Genomic DNA, 24085 nt, shown 5'->3' with positions numbered 1-24085 from the left:
GTTAATGAGAATTGGAAAATTTGCATAAAAAGAAGAACTTTTTCATACGTGTCTTATTCACAAGTGTTGTGCTTATATAGACGTGGAATAGAATGTGTGAAGGAAAATTAATTGGGAATTACGACAATTAAAATGTTTACAAGGATATGATACACATTTATAATAATGTATATGGATTTAAATTAGGTCCTATGTATATTTCACGAGCAAGGGGAAAATCGACCAATTTTGCCTTCAAGAGCTGGTTTTTCACTTGGAAATATAGAAAAAATAAAAAAAAAAAATTCACTTAAAGCATATTTAGGGGGAATATCTCCTTTAATTCATATTCCATCAATTTCCCATTTGTACTTACTATAATAAAACTAACATTACACACTAAATAGACTCATGGTACACTTTAGACGAACACACGGCAACATACATAGAATCCTGAAGAAATCAAGCATCGGGTCTTGTTGAATAAATATAGACGTGTTAATAATTCAAAAATCGATTTACTTCATTTCGAAACAATAAGAAGATGAATGGGAAACATAATTCGAGCAAATCATGCTAGAACAAATAGTAGCATTCACAATCACTTATCTCTATACAAGAAGGAAAAAAAATAGTTATAAAATTTGATTTTGAACGCGACATCATTTAAGTTTTTCAATTTTTGAACTTATATTATAAACACAAGACAAATAGTTTGATTTGGTTTATAAATCTAAAAATTCAATATAAATGGTTTGATTTGATATTTGAAAAATTCAAACTCATTAACTTGGATTATGTACATCCTAGCATAACTTGATTATGTACTCCCTTAGCAGTAAGGACGTAGAAAAGGTTTTGAGGGACATGACTTGTGTATTTAACATGGTAATGCATGCATGCTTTAGAACTCATTCCAATCCATTACTAATGCATAGAAATCGATGATATTAGTAATATGTACGCAATACACAATAGAGTATATACAAATATTGCAAAATGTATCAAACAAGATACTAATAATAATGCATCCATTATTTTCTCCAATACGTAACATTACAAACATACACTACTGCTACATACATCGAATATATCCTATGATCTAAATAAGAACTTATAAATTATCTGAAAAGGAATATAATCAGTTATAATATCCCAAGTTTTATAAGTAATACAGAAGAAGGAAAAAAAGACACAACCAATGACACAAACACTAACAGCAAGTGCAAGTGAATTTTCTAAAGCAGCATATATACCAGTTACAAATGCAACTACAACTGCAGCCATTGCAGAACGTTGCAGATTACTTGCTATATTATAATTCATCCATAAAACATTAAGCAAGGGCACGTTGATTTCACCAGCCACTACATCGGAATCTGCCATGAAAGAGTAGATGTATATAGCAGCAGCAGCGCATGTAAATGCCAGGACATCCGAAATAACAAATAAACGGAATGCTGTTTTCTTTGATAGAATCGACATCCCTTTATTAGGACCGTTATCGTTGTCTAAACCTCCTGGTAATGTGAAACCAGCTGCGAACGCCACTGTCATTATTAGAGTAGCAACAACTATTTGTATTTCAGTTGATTTCTGAATTTTTTCCATTTTTAGTGTCTCTCTCTTAGCTCGGGCTTCATCATCTTTCTTCCTCCTCTCTTGTATCTTTCTGCTATTTTCGCTTTGACGTTGTACCTCAAAGTTACAACATTGTCCCAATCGTGCATTAGATTCGCGCAAAACGGCTACCAATTTCTCCTAATATATTATTATGTTTAACATTTATAGTAATTAAATAAAACACAAAACATATTTAAGAGTGATAATTCTAACATGATTTTCTAATTTTCAATACATAACATGTTAATTCTAAGTTTCCTATTAATATGATGGATTGTACTTATTTTGATACTTTATATCTTTAGTTAAGATGACAAAATTCAAAACTTTGTGTCTAAGTAAAAGCACAAAAAAAAATTGTAGAAAATTAAAATGTACCTTCTCTGTTGTGAGAGTGCGAGAGGATGCTATGTCAAGTGGAGTCTGGTTTTGTTTGTTAAATGTCATCTTCTCAACGCTAGGATGGTCTAATATCATTTGAGGCACACGGTTCCCAGAGGCAGCAAGCAAATGGAGTGGAGTATTCCCATCATTATCTGCCTCATCAACAAGTCTATCACAACAAAATCTCAACTCAAATAACTCATTGACTAAAATTTCATGATCGTTCAATATGGCAACATGAAGAGCATTTCGGCCATTGCTATCAACCATGTCCCAACAATCTGGGCAGTGTCGTAATAACTCATGTATTATCGCTTCATGACCTTCACTGGCTGCAATGTTAAACGCGGTCGTCCACTCATTTTCGCTGCCTGCCCGATGGTGGGCTAAGGATTTATTCCGTCCCAACATATCCGAAACTATTTCTGTCAATCCTTGTTTAACAGCATAGTGTAGTGAATTCCAACCCCATAAATCATATTCTTCGCATAAATCTTCATTCCATTGCAATAGTACCATCGCGCATTCTGGTCGTCAAATATTACTTATCATGATAAACTACTTTTTAATTTTACGTTCAACAACTGACATGTAACGGAGGAATTAATTCTGACATATATATAAAAAAAATAGCAATTAAGTAACGTTTCTTACCTGTGTGTTTTTGAATTACGGCTGCATGTAGAGGTGTTCGATTCAATGGACCTGCAACATGTGTTGATTCCTCGCAAACGTTCAAGATTTCAATCAAAGCAGCATAAAAACCAGACTCCGCTGCCAAATAAAGTGGTGTCTCCCCAGCCTTATTGGCTGGAAAGTCGTGTTCAGGATTTAGTAATAATCTCATCAAGATCCGTTGGGAGTGACTTGGTAACCATTTTCTTCCTCCCTTCTCAGATGATCAACAACTGAAAATTTGTCATATACCAGTTTCCCTTTCATTGCAGCATTGTACATTCTTGGATCCATAATGTGTATGTGATCCAACTGCATAACAAAATTATTCCTTATATTTTGTGTACATGACTCAAACATTAACACATTATAAAATTAGGATAGAGAAAATATCTATAATAATCAAAAGCATTGTTATACTCCCTCTGTTGTCCACTATTCACTTTGATATATTATTTTAGAGGTAATATTACTATATTATTCTTGACTTTATTAAATTTAATGTTTTGAAAAATATTTTAAATCATAAACAGTATTTAATTGCAATCGTAAAATAAATACAAATGGTAAATTATCTCCTGATTCTCAAACAGACAAATATTATTAGACAATTATTTTTTATACGAGATTGCAGTAATTTACTTGAAGCCACCGTGCGAAATGAATTTCGTTAAAAGCAACAAATATAGATTTTCTGACAAATAAACAAGACTCGTTAATATGGGACGAGGTAATAATGAACATCTAATTTAATTGATTACATGTTACTAGCAAAATTCAAATGCAAACCTCCTAGTTACATGAATGTAATTGATTTTAACTAGTACAACAGCACAAATAAATGTACATCCCAAAGCAAAAAAACACAATCTTTATCAAAACCATGTACTAAAAATCCAATCTTTAACCCATTCTCATCACAAAAAGCAAACCCCAGATGAAAAAAATGAGGATTTAAGTAAAACCCAACATGGGAAAACAGTAAAACTAAAGAAAGATTTGATTAGGTAGCTCTTGAACATACCTTTTTTTCCTTTGATTAATAAAATCTAAAAGACCAGTTTAACTCTTATAGGTGTTTTTTTCTTCTTCTTGTTTCTCTACAACTCTAAAACCCAACAAAGATTCTTTGATTCATTAGTTGGTAAGAATATAACATAAACTAAAACAGCAGCTCATGCTCTACATTTGCCTCACTTCACACGTCAAAACCCCCTATTCTGGCATTCTCACACTTTAAGACCAAGGTAAAATTTATTTATAACCACTCACATATAAATTCCTAGTATCTTCTAACACGTGGCATTATTTCATTGGTAAGAAGCTGAAATATGATGGACCCACTTCAGTCTTAAGATAATCTTGACCGCTGAATAATGATGAGAGAGAGATAGTGACTTTGTAAGCGTGAACCTAGTGATTTCCGCAAAAATAGCTCGACATATTTATTATTTATCTTTAAAATATATTTAAGATTTTTGGCCAAATAATTCTTTTGATTTCATTTTATTTGTCTTCTATTCATTTTTCAGTTTCGTAATGAATGCTTTTTTCCTCTTTTGTTTTTTGGAAGTTTTCCAATTTTAAATTTTGGCATGATAGTATTAAGAGCTCATGACTAAAGAACATTCCAAATATATCTTATGTACTTTAATTTTAAGACAATAAAATTTTATATGTAAATATTTTTAAATTTTTATATTAAGTTAAAATCAGATAAATCTATTAATCCAAATCCAAATATGGTTGTAAAGTAATGAAAGAGGACAAAGAGGAATGAGTGAATGGGGACATTATAATATGATGTTTTTAATGTATTTTGTTGGGTTAGAATAATATTGTGGGACCCATTTGAGTTTCCAATAATGAAAAGAATAGCCACGTGGACGGTCATGATTAGGTAATTAAGATGGATGTATTAATGAGGACTTTCCTCTTGTTAAAGAAACGGAAAGAAAAGATACCTGTCACGACCCAAATCGAGCCGCGACTGGCACCCACACTTACCCTCCTATGTGAGCGAACCAATTGATACAAAACCCAACATTTCGAATATAATGACACAATATAATGCGGAAGACTTAAACTCATTAATGAAAATCAATTAAATAACTTCTAAAAACTCGACAACTATTATTATCCCCAAAATCTGGAAGTCATCATCACAAGAACATCTATCCTCAAATTACTAATTTTAAGAGTATCTAGAAAGCTAGAATACTAAAAAAAAGCTAGTCCATGCCGGAACTTCAAGGCATCAAGACATGAAGAAGAAGATCCAGTCCAAGCTAGAAACGTTAGCCCACCCTGAAATCCGGTATAATGAAGACTGGCTAGAGTTGCGGTTGAGTTGAAGACGACGCTACGTTTGCTGCACTCCACAATAACAAAGAAAGAAACATACAAGTAGGGGTCAGTACAAAACACGGGTACTGAGTAGATATCATCGGCCAACTCAAAATAGAAAATAGTATATAGCAGATAATATCATAAAATCAACTACAATACTCAACATGCGGCATTTACAATTACCATAACCCTTGATCACAACACCAAGCACATCAATGAGGACTCACGCCTCCCCATCATACTCATTTGGGAATTAGGTTCATTAAATTGAGTATATAACATCTTTCAAGATTCATTATCTTTATTCCTCTTGTGTCGGTACGTGACACTCCGATCCCCTAATTCTACGTGTCGGTTCGTGACACCCGATCCCCTAATTCTGCGTGTCGGTTCGTGACACCCGATCCCCTAATTCTACGTGTCGGTTCATGACACTCGATCCCCTAATTCTACGTGTCGGTTCGTGACACCCGATCCCCTAATTCTACGTGTCGGTTCGTGACACCCGATCCCCTAATTCTACGTGTCGGTTCGTGACACCCGCTCCATTAATCTCATTCTATTAATTCAGCAAGCCTTCTTTTATACCAAGGCATCATCAATCTCATTACTTTAATTCATCAAGCCTTCTCTTATACCAAGGCATCATCAATAACAAGGTAAATTTAGGATTAGAGGTTCAATAGACTCATCATGATTATTCATCACAATTATATAATCACATTCATGCAAACATACAATTAAGCATATAGAAGGGTTTACAACACTAACCAATACATATCATTTGCTATTAAGAGTTTACTACAAATAGCATAAAAACCATAACCTACCTCCACCGAAGAATTTTGATCAAGCAAGAAATTTCCCAAAGCTTTGTTTTCTTCTCGTTTTTCCTCTTTCTCGTTCGATCCTCTCTCTCTCTCTTTGTTCTTTCTATTTTTATTATTCAAACCCTCTTTCTTTTACCCTAATTAGCATATAATTAAGTATAAAAGATGGCAATAATAACCCACTAATTAACTCATGGTTACCTATTTTAACCCCCAAGAAATTGAGTTATTAATACTAAACCACTAACTTTATAATTAAAGCAGGAATAATCCAAAACGCCCCTTAAATTACTTAACAGAAATCCGACCCAGTCTGGGATTACGCAGCCTGTGACGGGCCGTCGTGCCTGCGACAGTCCGTCCTGCTGCTCTGTCACAGAGTTCAGAGACTCCATTCCATTAAAGGGTCTGTGACGGTCCGTCGTGCCCACGACGGTCCGTCCTGCCATTCCGTTACGAAGTTCAGAGAGTCGATTTCAGTACCCAATTTTTAGAATTCTAAGTATTTTGGAACGAGACACCCTCGACGGTCCGTCGTGCCTACGACGGTCCGTCGTGGGGTCCGTCGACCAAGACAACTTTTCCATAATTAAAATCTGCTGCTCAAAACGACTAAACAGGTCGTTACAATAGATACCAATTTACCCATCGTTCGTCCCCGAACGATCACAAGAAGAAAAACAAGGGCGAAAAGGAGTACCTTAATCTGTAAACAGATGTGGGTATCTTTCTTGCATGTCATCCTCTTTCTCCCAAGTGGCCTCTTCAACTGGTCGATTCTTCCATTGAACTTTGATGGATACAATCTCTCTTGACCTTAACTTGCGGACTTCTCTATCTAGAATAGCAACAGGTTCCTCCTCATAAGACAAATTCTCATCAAGCAAAACTGAATCCCAACGGATAATGTAGTTTCCATCCCCATGGTATCTTTTCAACATAGACACATGAAACACCGGATGCACTCCTGACAGCCCTGGAGGCAAGGCTAATTCATAAGCCACCTCCCCTACTCGCTTAAGTACTTCAAATGGTCCAATGTACCTTGGGCTTAGCTTACCTCTTTTACCAAACCGCATCACCCCTTTCATGGGCGACACCTTCAGCAAGACTTGCTCACCCTTCATAAACTCCATGTCTCTAACCTTTCGATCCGCATATTCTTTCTGCCTGCTTTGAGCCGCTAAAAGCTTTTCTTGAATGCATTTTACCTTATCTAAAGATTCCCTCAGAAAATCAGTATCCCAAGGTCTAACCTCAAATGCATCAAACCACCCAATGGGAGACCTACATCTTCTCCCATATAATGCCTCAAATGGGGCCATATCAATACTTGAGTTATAGATATTGTTGTATGAGAACTCTGCTACGGGTAAAAAGTTATCCCAATGACCCCCAAAGTCTATAACACATGCACGAAGCATATCCTCCAACACCTGAATCGTTCGCTCAGACTGACCATCGGTCTGAGGATGGAACGCAGTACTAAGGTCCAACCTAGTACCCAATTCCGCATGCAATGTTTTCCAAAACTTAGAAGTAAACTGCGTACCTCTATCTGATATAATGGAGAGTGAAACCCCATGCAATCGCACCACTTCCGAGATGTAAAGTTTGGCTAACTTCTCTGCATTGTAAGTCACCTTGACCGGAATGAAGTGAGCAGATTTAGTTAACCTATCAACAATTACCCAAATGGAGTCATACTTACCCATTGTCTTGGGAAGACCAACCACGAAGTCCATTGCAATCCTTTCCCACTTCCATTCAGGAATAGGCATTCTCTGAAATGTTCCTCCGGGCCTCTGGTGTTCATACTTTACTTGTTGACAATTTGGACATCTGGCAACAAAATCAACAATGTCGCGCTTCATTCTACTCCACCAAAACTGTTGCTTTAGGTCACGGTACATCTTGGTTGCACCAGGATGTATAGAGTACCTTGAACTATGAGCCTCTGTCAGAATAGTGTTGATCAAATCATCAACGCGGGGTACACATACCCTTCCCTTGATTCTCAAAACACCTTCCTCATCGATTTGCGCTTCCTTAGCCTCTCCTCGCAATACTTTATCTTGGATTCTGCTTAGTTTCTCATCATCAAACTGTTTTCCCATAATCTTGTCAAGAAATAAGATCTTGCCTCCACACTGGCCAAAACTCCTTCCTTCTCATTTACTTCTAGCCTCATAAAGTTATTAGCCAGAGTCTGAGCTTCTGTAGCCAATGGGCGTCTAGAAACTTGCAAGTGAGCTACACTTCCCATGCTCCCTGCTTTTCTACTTAAGGCGTCTGCCACAACATTAGCCTTTCCCGGATGATACAAGATAGTGATATCGTAGTCCTTCAGTAGTTCCATCCATCTCCTCTGTCTCAAATTCAAATCTTTTTGAGTAAAGACATACTGTAGGCTACGATGATCTGTGTACACTTCACACTTAACCCCATATAGATAGTGTCTCCATTGCTTTAAGGCAAACACTACCACAGCCAATTCCAAATCATGGGTCGGATAATTACGTTCGTGCACCTTTAATTGCCTTGAAGCATAAGCAATTACGTTCTTCTCTTGCATTAGCACTGCACCCAAACCCGATTAGGATGCATCACAATAGACAATGAAATTCTTACCTTCCACTGGCAGGGTAAGGATTGGTGCAGTAGTCAACAAGGTCTTGAGTTTTTGAAAGCTTTCCTCACATTCGTCCGACCATACAAATGGAACATTCTGCTTAGTCAAGTTCGTCAATTGGGAAGCAATGGAAGAGAATCCCTTGACAAATCGGCGGTAATAGCTAGCTAAACCAACAAAGCTCCTTATTTCTGACACATTAGTAGGTCTTACCCAATTCTTCACTGTCTCAATCTTAGAAGGATCCACCATCACCCCAAGAAGGACACAACATCTAGCCAAAACTCACACTTGGAGAATTTGGCATAAAGCTTTTTCTCCCTCAACATTTCCAATACAATTCTCAAGTGCTCCTCATGTTCCTTCTTGCTCTTTGAGTATATCAACATATCATCAATAAATACGATCACAAAGAGATCCAAATATGGCTTAAAAATCTCGTTCATCAAGCTCATGAAAGCAGCAGGGGCATTCATAAGACCAAAAGACATCACTACAAATTCGTAATGCCCATACCTAGTCCGAAAAGCAGTCTTTGGCACATCCGTTGCCCGTATTTTCAATTGATGATGACCGGATCTCAAGTCAATCTTAGAGAAGACACAAGCACCTTGTAACTGATCGAACAAGTCATCAATGCGAGGAATGGGATACTTGTTCTTAATAGTTACCTTGTTCAACTGCCGGTAGTCTATGCATATCCGAAAACTCTCATCCTTCTTCTTCACAAATAACACCGGAGCACCCCAAGGAGATGCACTTGGTCTAATAAAGCCTTTGCTCAACAACTCTTGAAGTTGGGCCTTTAACTCTCTTAACTCCGCGGGAGCCATTCTATAAGGGGGTATAGAAATGGGGCGAGTACCCGGTTCCAGATCGATGCAAAAATCACTATCTCTATTCGGTGGCATACCAGGAAGATCTGCAGGAAACACATCTAAAAACTCGCGGACTATCGCAACCGACTCGATTGAAGGTACTTGGGTAGTATCATCCCTGAGGTGTGCCAAGAAAGCTAAACAGCCCTTACTAACCATTCTCTTAGCACGAAGAAAGGAGACGATATGAACCGGATTGGAAGTGTAGTCACCCTCCCACAATAACGGATCTGTCCCAGGTTTGGCTAACGTCGCAGTTTTAGCATTACAATCCAAGATCGCAAAATTCGGAGAAAGCCAAGTCATACCCAGAATTACATCAAAATCAACCATTTCTAAGATAACCAAGTCTACATAAGTATTGCTCCCCACAAAAGTCACCAAACAAGACCTATATACTTTTTCAACAATCACAGACTCACCCACCGGAGTAGACACACGAATAGGTATGTCAAGCAATTCACAATGTAAATTAAGACCAGTAGCAAATGAGGAAGATACATATGAAAATGTGGAGCCAGGATCAAATAATACAGAAGCCATACAATCACAAACCAAAAGATTACCTATGGTAACAGCATCTGATGTCTCCGCTTTCGACCGCCCAGGAAAAGCGTAACAATGGGCCCTATCACCTGTTTGCCCGTTGCCCCTACCATGTTGCGCTGCAGTAGTTCCCATTTGTCCGTCACCCCCGCCATTTTGGTGACCACCATTACCTCGGCCACCACGTCCTCCAGAATAACGGCCTCTACCATGACCACCTCTACCTCTAGATATTGGGGGTCTATAACTCTGTTTTGGACAATTCCTCCTAATATGTCCCATCTCCCCACATCCATAACACTCTCTGGAGTCAAGCATAGGTCTCTCAGAGAAGTGTTGACCGGTCTGAGGTGGACCCCCAACTACAGTCTGTAGTGAAGACTGAATTGGTCGGACTGAGTAACCTCCTGAACCCTGTCCTCTAGAGTAAGAACCATTAAATTCACCTTCCTTTCGAAACCTTTTTGATGTCGATGCCATGGTGAAGTCATCTGGCTTCACTCCTTCCACCTCTATCACGAAGTCTACCACTTCTTGAAAGGATTTTGCCGTAGCCGCTACCTGTAAGGCTGAAATCCGCAATTCTGACCTCAACCCCTTCACAAAATGGCGAATCCGCTCTTGTGGACTGAAACAAAGTTGGGTGGCATACCTGGATAATGCACGAAACTTAGCCTCATATGCAGTAACCGACATCTTACCTTGCTCTAGGCTCAAGAACTCATCTCTTTTCCTATCCCTCAAAGTACGGGGGATATACTTCTCCATAAACAAGCTAGAGAATGATGCCCAAGTCATAGGTGGTGCCTCTGTCGGTTGACACTCAACATGTGACTGCCACCACATTTTGGCGTTTCATTGAAACTGATAAGTCACAAACTCAACACCAAACCGTTCTACTATACCCATATTGTGTAGTAGCTCATGACAGTCAACCAGAAAATCGTAGGCATCCTCAGATTCAGCACCCTTGAAGACTGAAGGTTTCAATTTCAAGAACTTACTGAAAAGTTCATGCTGATCATTTGTCATTATAGGCCCTGTAGTCAGACGAGGAAACGTGCCTATTTCCAATGAGGCATCCATGCGGGGAGCCACAGTAGCTGCATGTTGTACCTCCGGAACCGAAGGTGTTGGTGCAGAAAACACTGGAGGTGTCTGGCCCTGATCAGATAACCCGCTAAGATAAGCAAGAACCTGATTGATCATCTCTGGGGTAGTTTGGGGTGGCAATTCCTCATTCGGCACTTTTTCATTCCCCCCATCCTCACCCTCTCTTACCACTTCCTCAGTTGGTGGAGGAGTCACCACCCTAGTACCAGACGGGCTAGGTGATCGTCCTCTTCCTCTAGAGGACGTCCTCCCACGACCTCTTCCACGGCCTCTGGTCACTACTCCTCTTCGAGCCACAGCCCCAGTGGCTGGCTCAGACGCTTCTTGTCTTGCCGATGTTGGTGTTGGCGCAGTCGTTGTTGCTCTAGTTCTAACCATCTGCTAAATAGAGTGAAGATGGTCAGATACCAATTTGTATCACCTAGATACCAATTGGATCCAAGTAATAGCACGAAAGAAGAAAAGAAAGAATGGAGTTTTCCTAGAGTCTTATAGCCTCTCAAAGAAATAGTAAAGGCGTCCCCCTACCGTTCCTTAAGACTCTACTAGACTCGTTCTTGTGTGATGAGACCAACGAACCTAATGCTCTGATACCAAGTTTGTCACGACCCAAATCGAGCCGCGACTGGCACCCACACTTACCCTCCTATGTGAGCGAACCAATTGATACAAAACCCAACATTTTGAATATAATGACACAATATAATGCGGAAGACTTAAACTCATTAATGAAAATCAATTAAATAACTTCTAAAAACTCGACAACTATTATTATCCCCAAAATCTGGAAGTCATCATCACAAGAACATCTATCCTCAAATTACTAATTTTAAGAGTATCTAGAAAGCTAGAATACTAAAAAAAGCTAGTCCATGCCGGAACTTCAAGGCATCAAGACATGAAGAAGAAGATCCAGTCCAAGCTAGAAACGTTAGCCCACCCTGAAATCCGGTATAATGAAGACTGGCTAGAGTTGCGGTTGAGTTGAAGACGACGGTACGTTTGCTGCACTCCACAATAACAAAGAAAGAAACATACAAGTAGGGGTCAGTACAAAACACGGGTACTGAGTAGATATCATCGGCCAACTCAAAATAGAAAACAGTATATAGCAGATAATATCATAAAATCAACTACAATACTCAACATGCGGCATTTACAATTACCATAACCCTTGGTCACAACACCAAGCACATCAATGAGGACTCACGCCTCTCCATCATACTTATTTGGGAATTAGGTTCATTAAATTGAGTATATAACATCTTTCAAGATTCATTATCTTTATTCCTCTTGTGTCGGTACGTGACACTTCGATCCCCTAATTCTACGTGTCGGTTCGTGACACCCGATCCCCTAATTCTACGTGTCGGTTCGTGACACCCGATCCCCTAATTCTACGTGTCGGTTCGTGACACTCGATCCCCTAATTTTACGTGTCGGTTCGTGACACCCGATCCCCTAATTCTACGTGTCGGTTCGTGACACCCGATCCCCTAATTCTACGTGTCGGTTCGTGACACCCGCTCCATTAATCTCATTCTATTAATTCAGCAAGCCTTCTTTTATACCAAGGCATCATCAATCTCATTACTTTAATTCATCAAGCCTTCTCTTATACCAAGGCATCATCAATAACAAGGTAAATTTAGGATTAGAGGTTCAATAGACTCATCATGCTTATTCATCACAATTATATAATCACATTCATGCAGGCATACAATTAAGCATATAGAAGGGTTTACAATACTACTAACACATATCATTCACTATTAAGAGTTTACAACGAATAGCATGAAAACCATAACCTACCTCCACCGAAGAGTTGAATCAAGCAAGAATTTTCCCAAAGCTTTGTTTCTCCCTTCTCGTTCGATTCTCTCTCTCTCTCTCTTGTTCTTTCTATTTTCTTTATTCAAACCCTCTTTCTTTTACCCTAATTAGTATATAATTAAGAATAAAAGATGGCAATAATACCCCACTAATTAACTTAGGGTTACCTCTTTTAACCCCTCAAGAATTTTAGTTATTAATATAACCCCACGAAATCTATAATTAAGGTAAGAATAGTCAAAAACGTCCCTTAAAACTTCACCAGAAATCCGACTCTGCCTGGGATTTGCGCAACCTGTGACGGGCCGTCGTGCCTGCGACGGTCCGTCCTGCAGGTCATCGCAAGGGTCAGAGAGTAAATTTCCATTGAACAATCCATGACAGTCCGTCACGCCTGTGACGATCCGTCCTGCCATTCCGTCACGAAGTTCAGAGAGTCGATTTTCAATACCCAATTTCAGATTTTCTAAGTGTTTTGAAACGAGACCCTGCGACGGTCCATCGTGCCCATGACGGATCGTCGTTTGGTCCGTCGCCTCAGCCAGTTTTTTTTCCAGAATTGAAGTTTGTTGCTCAAAACGACTAAACAGGTCGTTACAGCTTACTAGATTATATTAGTGATACTTGCATTAGTTATCCATGGATTGTTTCTTATGCGTTGTTTGATTTGATGTATTAAAAATAGTATGTATTATATAAAAATATTAATTTACAAAATAACCCTCCACAAAATGGTGAAAAAAATGTAGAATGACTTTTGAAAAGTAATTGAGTCTTTAACTATGATGATGCATACATTAAATCCCTTTGTATTACTAATACATAAAAATTCATGGTATTATTCGTAATACACAATAGAGTGCATAATAGTTATGATAGAATGGAAAGGTATTAAACAAGGAACTACTAATACATAGAGTAAATGCATGCATTACTATTTATTTTTGCTAATAAACTCTACCAAACGACTCCTAATGTAATGGATTTTGATGGACTTGGACTTAGTATTGTAGTAGTTGGGCTTAAATTTAACTGCTTGACTTGAAAAAATTAAAACTAAAGTACTTAAGTTAATTAAATTCAACAAAATATCTATATTTTATTTATGAATAATATATAAATAACTGTAAAATTTATATATCTTATTTATCGATTCGGTTTGGTTATATTTGCGATTGTTTTTCTAGTAAAATCAAAACCAAACCAAATAGTATCCGTTTTCAAAATTTAAAACCAAACCAAATATTTTTTAATCGATTTGATTCAGATTGCGATTCGGTATAATAATTTAACCATAACCATGAACAACCCTACTTGTAGTTGTATGAATTTAATTGATTTTGACTTGTCAATGTGGACCTTTTTGGCCTTGTGTTTATCAATGTATAAATGAGTTTGCTAGTCAAATATTGGGTGGGTCAGTGACAGATTCAAAATTTTTATTCAGGTATTCAAAAAATAATAAAAGAATGTACGGATAAATTAACAAAACACAATTCCAAAAAAAAGTAGCAGTATGTAGTTTATGTATACAAAAGTTAGTTCCATTTCAAGAGATCTGAAAAGTGATTTAATATTTGGCTCTTGAGTCTTGAGCGAAGAAATAATGAAGTGATTAAGGAATTTGGGAAGATAAAAAGTGAATTTTAGCCTTTTCTAATAGACCCTTTAATTTTTTTAGGTTTAAATTTATTGTTTTAGCCCCCCGGTTTACAATAGAATTTGAACCCTAAACGTGAAAGTCAATTATTAAAGAGACCTACCACTATGCCACTATTTACTTTTTGTTAGTTTGGGGTTCAAAACTAAATACAAAAAAATTATCTTATATATATAATGTAATTTATTGATAAGAGTGTTTAAATAAACCCCTAATACTCACGTAGGTGGATTTAATATTTATTTATTTTTTGGCTTAAAAATTAAGGTAAAATGGTTGAATGTATTAATTTCCACCTAGAATGGCCTTTGAATAAAATTACAAAAGATAAGTGACTATCACATTATCACAAATAATTTAGGTTGGTGAGCGATCAATAAGGTCCATGGCCTAGGTTGGTGACTTCCATTTAATCATGCTTTACTTATTCACACAAGAGTCATAAAGTTCTACCTACAATAGTACAATATATACACTAAAGTAAATAGACTCATGGTACACTTGTTTAGACAAACACATGGCCTCCGATCCTAAAGAAATCAAGCTAGTAATTGGATCTTGTTGAATAAAAATAAACGTGTTGATAAATCACAAATCGATTTACTTCATTTCGAAACAAAAACAAGAAAAATGGGAAAAATAATTCAAGCAAATCATGCTAGAACAAATAGTATCATTCACAAATTACAATCACGTGTCTCTATACATGAAGGAAAAAATAGTATTAAGTTTTATCTCCTAGCTATATTAGACAACGGAGACTTGCTCGAATTGTAAGCACACCTCATCACTTCAAATTAAGATTATGTACGTTGTCCGATTACTACTAGTAAGAACACGATCTCTTAGCTATACGCAAAAGATAACCGAAAAGTACATAAGAAAAGAGACACAATCAATGACACAAACCTAACTGCAAGAGCAAGTGAATTTGCTAAAGTAACATACATACCAGTTACAAATGCAATTACAACTGCACCCATTGCCAAAAGTTGCAAAATACCTGCTATAGGTAGCTTTACCTATTCAACAATATAAATGGTCTTAAATCTATGTTAAGTTTAAGATATATTTGATCAACAAAAAATTAAAAATATGCCATTAAAGATCTCCTTGAGGTATATATTTAACTTTAACTAGTTAAATGAAATAGAAAATCCTAAAATAAAAACAATATTATCCACAACAACTTTGATTAATGTAACAAATTAAAATCCTCAGTATATTAATATAAGCAGTGGAATGGTATTACTACTCTAAGATTGTAATTATGTTAATCAAGCTATCGAATTACAATGAAAATATTGAAATAATAAGTAACTAATGATAGAGATAAGAATGGGGATGAGAAACTTAGACTTTAGAATTGAGGATGAGAATACAGAAATGCCTTTGCACATAACTCATTCAATGCCCTCTCATAGTGATGCCATCTTCTATTTAACAATACCCTCAGTATGGATCTCAAATTATCCTTTGTGAAGGTTAGACCTTATTGCTTGTATTGGGTCTACTTATCCCAAAACCTATTCATGTGATATACTTGTTAGTATCGTTATTGGGTTGGGGCTGATTCATAACAATTAATTATTATCCAGGTAAGCGACTTTGATATAAAATTGTATAAGTATATTTATGGTTCTCCATTTTAAGTTTAAACTCTTTTGTCAACATTCGATTGCCCTATACAATAATTTTACAGGGTAAAATTGGAAGAAAAAAACGACAACAAAGAGTTAGCTTTTCTTTTACTATGAATTTTATTCAAATGTTGCGTAGTGTTGAATTCTTGTTATTAATTATGTGCACAAAAGAAAATAATTGTTTTAATTTATGTAACACTCTTTTTCTTTGTTGTTATTTTCTAAAATGAATAAATTATAGTGTTATGGTCCGATTATTTATTTTGATTCAATTACATGAAATAAACAATTTTATAATAACACAAGGGTGTAATAGGAATTTTTTTTTTGTAGAGTTATAAATCAAATATAAGATTAAGTGAAAATAGTGAACCAAACAAAAAATAATCCATGAGCTACTAATTCTTACATTACTAATCTTTACATTTTTAATCCCGGCATTTACTAATCTTAGAGTTATCAATGTTTGTAGCAAATGACTCCTTAATTTCATATGCCATTCTCACATAATTTAATAATATAAAGGGTGCAAATCTGCAAAATGGAGACACACGTTGATAATGTCCTCTCGATTATTATTAAAGAATGACTCTATCTTCACAAATTTAAATTCATTAACGCTTAATTACGTGATAAGAACTTTAGTTGTTCTTTCTACATGGTTTGCTAATTTTAATTTCTTTTTTCATATTCTTCATTTATTTATTATTATTTGTTAATTACTTATTCAACTTTATACTCTTAATATTCATAACTCTCATCTTTTCATATTCTTAACCTCCAAATATTTAAACTAAAACTTTAAGATATCTTTTGATATTCCTTCTATTCTATCTATATAAATTCAACTTTTTTAATCTCATGAAACCCTTACCAAGATTATTAGGCTATCATTTTCATTCTATAGTTAAAGTAGATGAAGAAACCTCTTGAATTTTGATAGGATATGAAAGGAGTCGATAAGAACTCAGAGAGTTATGTACTAATTTTGTACTCTTTTTTTTCATCTATACATGCATCAGTTTTATAAGAATAATGTCTACATTGGATCTTTCTTAAATCTGTTTCTTTTTGTCTTTTTTTTTATCTCCATCAGACTTATTTAGTTTTTTTATGAATGTTTTATTGTGTAAGTCTTTATTCTTATTTTGTAATTGTTACATTTTATTATTCATTACAATTTACATATATATTTCCATGAAATTTTTGTCATTATAACATATCTATAAAAATTCACATATAACACACGTGCGAAGCACGTCCTCAGAAACTAGTATTACTATAAGTGGGACAAAAAAAGTTAAAAGTTGAATTACGATTTTAGTCCGACTATCTATCTATCTATTTATACATATTATCCTTATTATAAATTAAAATGTTATAAAAATATTTAACTATTTAATTTAAAAATTAAATTACGTTATTTTAATAAAAATGTTAATGACTTTTGCACTTCTTTAGAATAATTCATAATTAAAATATCTAATTTAATTTATTTTCTTGAAATTATTTAAAATATTAATTTTTCATTTTATATTTATTTCGGGATTCAATAAATTTTTATTGTTCGTATTATGCATTGTTAAAGTTGAATTACAATTTTACCTCTATGTTAATTAAAAAAAGTTATAAAACATCACACACACACTCACAAACACAAACATATAAGTGGGAAGCTCCAAAGTAAAAGATTGAATTACCAAATTGTCATTTTACTAAATTCAAATGTTATTAAATATTTAATTAATTGAACAATAAATAGTAGAATTTCTATGATATTTTTAGTTGGTATATATGTGAGTAAATTAAATAGAAAAAAAAATTATCCCTTTAAATAGATACATGTATATGGTTTATCTTCTAAATTAATTGTGTTCTTAATTAATATTTGTTTTTAATTTTTGTAGCACTTGACCTTTCAACTTTGTCAATGAATCTTCATATTTCAAAGGTATATTTTTTCCTATGAATACAAATCTTTTAACATTATTTTCATAGAAAGATTTATATGATACAATTTTTGTGTGCGGAAGACTAGAGAAGGTTTAACCAAGTGAAGAAAAAGGCAAGAGGATTTGTGTCAAGAATACAAGGCGTAATGTGATTATAGGGATAAATAACACTTTAATTACTAGAATATCGAAGCTTGATGTATTTGTTTTTTTACTTATTTGTCGAGATCAGAACTATGATAAGACCCCTCCATTTATGTAGTTGAATATCACTTCCATTAACTTGTCTTCCAAAGATTTTAACTTTTTTTATGGTCAAAAGTTGAATGTGTATTACTATAACTTTGTTTCGATTTGCATTATCAACCAAAAACAGGAAAAAGATTGTCTTAGAATTTTTCTATTTTTCGTCGGTAGCCTATGCTAAACTAACTCCTATATATGATATTTTTTGTTTGTATTTGTAATTTTGTTTTAAGAATATATTTGATTGAAAGTGTATTTTTTTTGCTTTAGAAAATGAGACAAATGCAATCATAAAAATAGTGTATAAGGCATGTAAAACAATTAACGCCTACAAAATATTCTAATTTCAAATTATTAATAATTACATTTTTGCATCTTAAATTTTAAATATTTGTAAAGAATCATTCTTACATGTGCTTGTGGATAAAATCTATAGTTTTTAGACAATTTTCATTAAAATTATCATGAGATTCAAATTCCAAAGTCAAAAAAATGATACACCAAAATGCTTAAGAAGTTAGAAGATCTTTTATCCTTTGATCAAATATTGCTCCTATTGATTTTTTAACAAAAAAAATGTAAAATATATTTTAACAAATTTTTAATTGTAAGAATAATATATTGTCATTTTGGCTCTCCATTACATTAAAATTTGATTTATTTAATTAAATATTAATATTTTATTTGTATAATTACATAATTCAAATATTAATTATTGCACTTTAAATCTTTAGTTATTTCCTTCTAATAAGTTTCTTATTTATAAATTTGAATTATTTAATTGCATTCTACTTAATGAGAAGGAGAATTTCAGCTCTTACTAATTAATGTCAAAAATTTTATCTTCTTGAAACTGTAACGACCCAAATTTTTTTTTCCTCTTCATTCTGCACTGCCAATTCAAGCATATCCCATGCCAATCATTGGCATATGGTTGCCCAATGATTGGCATCCATTTTATCACCCACCACTACATAATTCAAACATAAAAACATAAATAAAAAAAAATTTCCACCATTAAATTTCAAATTAAAAAAAAAATCTATTATGATTATATACATTTTTTTTTTTTGCAGAAACCCATTTGTAAACAAGTGCCAATTTTCTAAAATATTTATCAAATTCCAATCATTGGCAATCATTGACAATGATCCAATGATTGGCTTAATCTTATTCCTACCATTCTGAAACTAACAATATATATAATAAATTCTTTTGACAAAATCCCAGAAAATATTAACCTGCAGCCATTCAACTATTCGACTTCGATCGATTTATATATATATATATATATATATATATATATATATATATATATATATATATATATATATATACATATATATATTTTGAATACTAACCCAATTGCTAACAATATAATATAATTTAGTAATCATCACCAACTTACCCATTATTTCTTATCACCCATTATCAATATAGCATAAAATAATAACACAATCCCAAGCACTCCGACAATCAATATATATATAAATGAGGATCTTCAATCATCCTATGTGGCATGCCTCAATGATGAGAAAAATATATATTTTTATTTTTAAAAAAAAGGGCATTTTAGATTATTTCTTTTTACACAATACTATAATATATATATATATATATATATTATATATATATATATATATATATATATATATATATTGCTATTAATAAATTAGTTAATGAGCATTACACCTCCTAACTCCTAATCTTTCATATTCATAACCTTCAAAATATTTAATATAAAAATTATAACTCCTAAATATTACACCTATAAAAACTCACTTTGACATATTCCATGATGGTCATTTTATTGTTATTTTCCTTATTCTTCATTTTTTATACCTTTGATTTATTTTTATTTTTTTTGTTTTCTTTGATCTGATTTTTGCAAGAGAAGAATGTATAATGACAAATGTTATATATTTTGCATATTTTGATTTTGTGAGGTAAAATGATTTAATATGTCTAATTATCATTATCACTTTGTTCTGTTGTAATTACATATATATTTGATATTATTAGGTTGAGTTGTTGATGATACAAATCATGATTCTTTTATAGAAAAAATAATTTGTTCATTTTTATTTTTATTTTTATTTTGCTTCTCTTTGTAGTTTTTTGAGATTTTTTTTTCTTAATCTTGTAGTTTCTACCGACACTGATTGTCTTTATTCACTTTGTAAATTTGAAGAATTGTATATTTTAAATATTTTTGCTTGATTAGTTAATTAATTTTATGTATGTTTGTTGGTATTATTGTATGGATTGTTCATAGTTCTCCGGTTAAACCACTGATGTAACAAGAGTTGATTGGTTCCTTATCAGATTAATTAGTTAATTGAAAAAAATGTCAATATATCTTATTTCTGATTTCGTCTAACAATATCATCCTCCTCACCAGCTATAAAAATGTTATACAAATATATAATAAATAGAATTAATAAAAAAAGTAATATATCATATCTCAATATAAAGTAAATAAAATACTAAATATTAAATTTAAATATTATATAGCTAAGAATCAAATAAATCGATTCCTGTTATAGTTTCGTATCTCACAATCACATAACAATGATATGGTAAAAATACATAATTTTAACGTTGCATTATTTTTTATATTATTCATATATAATTATTATTTATAGGCCAAATATTTCACAATTTTGGGAATTTAATCAGCAAAAAATTAAATATTTTTTAATTTTATTTTAAAACATTCGTACGATTACTTTTTTTTTTATAATTTCAAAAAAATTTCTATTCCTTTTGACTAACTTTTTAATTGTGTGTCCCTTTTTAAATTTATTTTTAATTAATTTTTCTCTTAATAGATATTTCTCCTATAATATAAAATAAGAGAAAAAGTATATATTGTTCAAAATAATAGTAATTACTAAAAATAATGTTTATTATTAGAAGCATATTTGGAGACTTTTAATAATTTGAAATTTCTAATATGAGGTAAAAAGAAAATATGTCATACAATAAAATAAATCATAAAAATGGTGGAGGATTTTACTTAAACATATTTTTGTTTATTAAAAAAATATGTCACATTTTTTTTACATTTTTCTCTTATTTTTATATATTTATTTTTAATTTAATTTTTATCATAAACTCACACCTCTTCATCTTTCAAAACCTCTATACTTAATTAATACTTATTAGTAATACCTATAACTTCCAACTTTATACCTTCATAACCCCAAATTACTTAATGTTTAAATTTGTGACATCTTAAAATCACATCAAAAAATATTTCTAACCAAATATATTTATGTTTAGCTTAATTGTCCTTAACTTTAATCTTGTAATGCAAAATCTATCGACAAAGACTTCTTTGTATAATTATTTTTACTTCTAATAAGAATGATACAAAATAAGATATATAAAAGAGAATAATTGATTTATTTTTTTGCATGAAATTATAAGAGCAAGATCATTACTAAAAGTAAGACAAAAACAATTCTTGAAAACATTAAAATGTATTTGTAGATACGCTTAGCGGCGGGAGATAATCAAAATTATTATGAAATTATTTTTAAATTTTAAATAAAATATGAATCATGAAAAATATAATAAAAATTAATTAAGAGAATTCATTTAAACATTTTGCTTAAATTAATAAAAAGCTTAAGACAAGCTAACTTGATTATGTTAAGATTTGATGCTAATTGTTACTGTTTTACAAATATATATATATAAATTAGTAAAAATACTAAAGACGAGCAAACTTCATTCTCTTAATTACGATGCTAATTGTTTATGTTTTCTTAATAGAATTAAATAAGCAAAGACTAAAAAATTAAAAAAAAAAGGGGGAGACTAAAAATAGCGTTGAAATAAATTTTAAAAAAAACTAAGAATTATAGAAGAAAATTTATCAAGGAAAAAATTAATACAGATAATCATTTCAAATATACTTATTACTTAACCATTCATCCTCCATTATAATGATTCTAAAAATTTACTTAACTTTTTATCCTACACTTTAATTATAAGAAAATATTATTTATCGTTAATAATTATAAATATTCATATTATTTGTGAATAGTTTTTTTATGTTTACTTTATTCAGAAAAAATTCAAGAGTCTAATTATAAGTTTTTAGTAGATATATAAGTTTTTTTTAATTTAACATAAAACCTTTTATCATTCATCTATAATTGTTCATTTATTACTTATTTTATTATGCCTTTTAACAATAATATATTATTTTTATGTTAATTTTATATCACTAAAAATTATTTTACCGATCTAAAATCATGTATCACCCATTTTCTTTCAGAGAATCAATATACAGAGAACTTTATATTTTAATATATAAATATTGAATTACTTTTTTTAAGTCTTCAAATTATAGGTAGCTTATCTATTACGAATAATTTTTCATTTTTCTAAGTCTGTTTTTGAATTTATTACTATTTTAATTCTTTTGATATTTTTTAAAAAATTAAAAGACTAAAAATCTCACTTTAAATTTTTAACAAAACATCAAAGTTAACCATATTTAATTTTGAGAACTCATTCAAATGGATAATGAAGTCATAAAATTCTTAATTATATATTATAACTAACATAAAATAATAGGTACTATTCAACCAAAAAAAAGTATAGATATTTGACCGTACATGTATTTATTTTTTGATAAAGTTAATTCATATATTGAGTTGAAATTACAAAATTAAATGATAAAATTTATTAACTAATCTATTTGAATTTAAAAATTAAATAAAAATAAAAAATTTTAGACACCGCGCATAGCGCGGCTAAGTTTACTAGTATATTACTATATATAGAATTGAAAAGAACGAATATCTCATATCTTTACCTGAACAATGGCTATGATTTTTCTCCCTCTCGCTGGTCGCCTGTGGTAAGGTTTCGCCTCCCCACTTTTCGTTTTCCTTTTCTTCTAAATAAGAAATTATTAACCGTGAAACTCCACTAACCTATTATCTAATTATTTATTTAATAAAAGTTTCATCAATTGGGTACTCATAGTTATCTAATAGTTTAAAATACCCCTTTAAATTTTCAAAAAGAGTCAAACTAGTCCTAGTTCTCAAAACGACCTAGCGGGTCGTTACAGAAACGTATATCCTGTGTAACTATTAGTTTAATTTCAACATTTTTACTCTATCTATGAGACAAGAGAGACATATGAGACAAGAGAGACATTTTAAGGAAGAATTTCAATATTTTTACTCTATTCTAAGAGACAAAAAAACATTTTAAGGAAGTTAATTATAAGATAGTGTGCCTCCATGTTTGTTTTTGCAACAATATTGTCTTTTAAAATAAATATAAAATTTCTATATCAAAATTATAATAAAGGGAGGACTAAATACAAAAAAATTCTTGAAAGTAACTATACACTACAAACATTTTTTAAAAAGTTAAATTGCGCATTGCCCTTTTATTAATAAGTTTATTCACAAAATGTTTGTCATTTTACTTTTCATATTTATATTGTAACTCAAATATTATTTTTCAAAAAAATATGTGATTTTTTAATGATTCATATTCATTGTTATGAATTAAACGTGCAACACACGTGTTCATATACTAGTTCACTAAATAAACTTGAAAATATACAAAGAAGTACTTATTTAGCACTCAATATTAGTCTAACCATAAACTTTAATACAAAGTATGTTTGGGCCAAGTATTTGATGGCAACTTGAGTATTACTACAAAGTATGTTTGTTGGCTCAATAGGCCTAAAAAGCAAGATCCCTA

The 24085-nt window shown here is 32.3% G+C and overlaps 1 protein-coding gene across 1 annotated transcript; it reads right to left on the bottom strand.

Moving 5' to 3' along the window:
• Positions 1-981: 981 nt before the first annotated feature.
• On the bottom strand, positions 982-2975 carry LOC101253208 (ankyrin repeat-containing protein At5g02620-like). The gene is made up of 3 exons (XM_069287138.1): positions 2641-2975; positions 1981-2513; positions 982-1740 (listed from the first exon to the last, which is right to left on the bottom strand). Exons 1-3 carry the CDS (start codon positions 2831-2833, stop codon positions 1075-1077), a joined length of 1392 nt encoding a protein of 463 aa, XP_069143239.1. The 5' UTR covers positions 2834-2975; the 3' UTR covers positions 982-1074.
• Between the last annotated feature and the right edge of the window lie 21110 nt (positions 2976-24085).

Source organism: Solanum lycopersicum, chromosome 7 (assembly GCF_036512215.1).
Source record: "Solanum lycopersicum chromosome 7, SLM_r2.1".
In the NCBI taxonomy this organism is placed as follows: domain Eukaryota; kingdom Viridiplantae; phylum Streptophyta; class Magnoliopsida; order Solanales; family Solanaceae; genus Solanum; species Solanum lycopersicum.
The sequence above is the reverse complement of the archived record's forward strand: the minus strand, read 5'-3'. Positions and strand labels throughout refer to the sequence as shown.

What these genes read in the sequence shown, in the direction of transcription:
- LOC101253208 (XM_069287138.1), bottom strand. Translation starts at nt 2,833, where the DNA reads ATGAGATTATTACTAAATCCTGAACACGACTTTCCAGCCAATAAGGCT. An exon ending in CGTAATTCAAAAACACACAG is followed by an intron (nt 2,514 to 2,640) that starts GTAAGAAACGTT and finishes TTTGACGACCAG; the next exon opens with AATGCGCGATGGTACTATTG. An exon ending in GCACTCTCACAACAGAGAAG is followed by an intron (nt 1,741 to 1,980) that starts GTACATTTTAAT and finishes ATAATATATTAG; the next exon opens with GAGAAATTGGTAGCCGTTTT.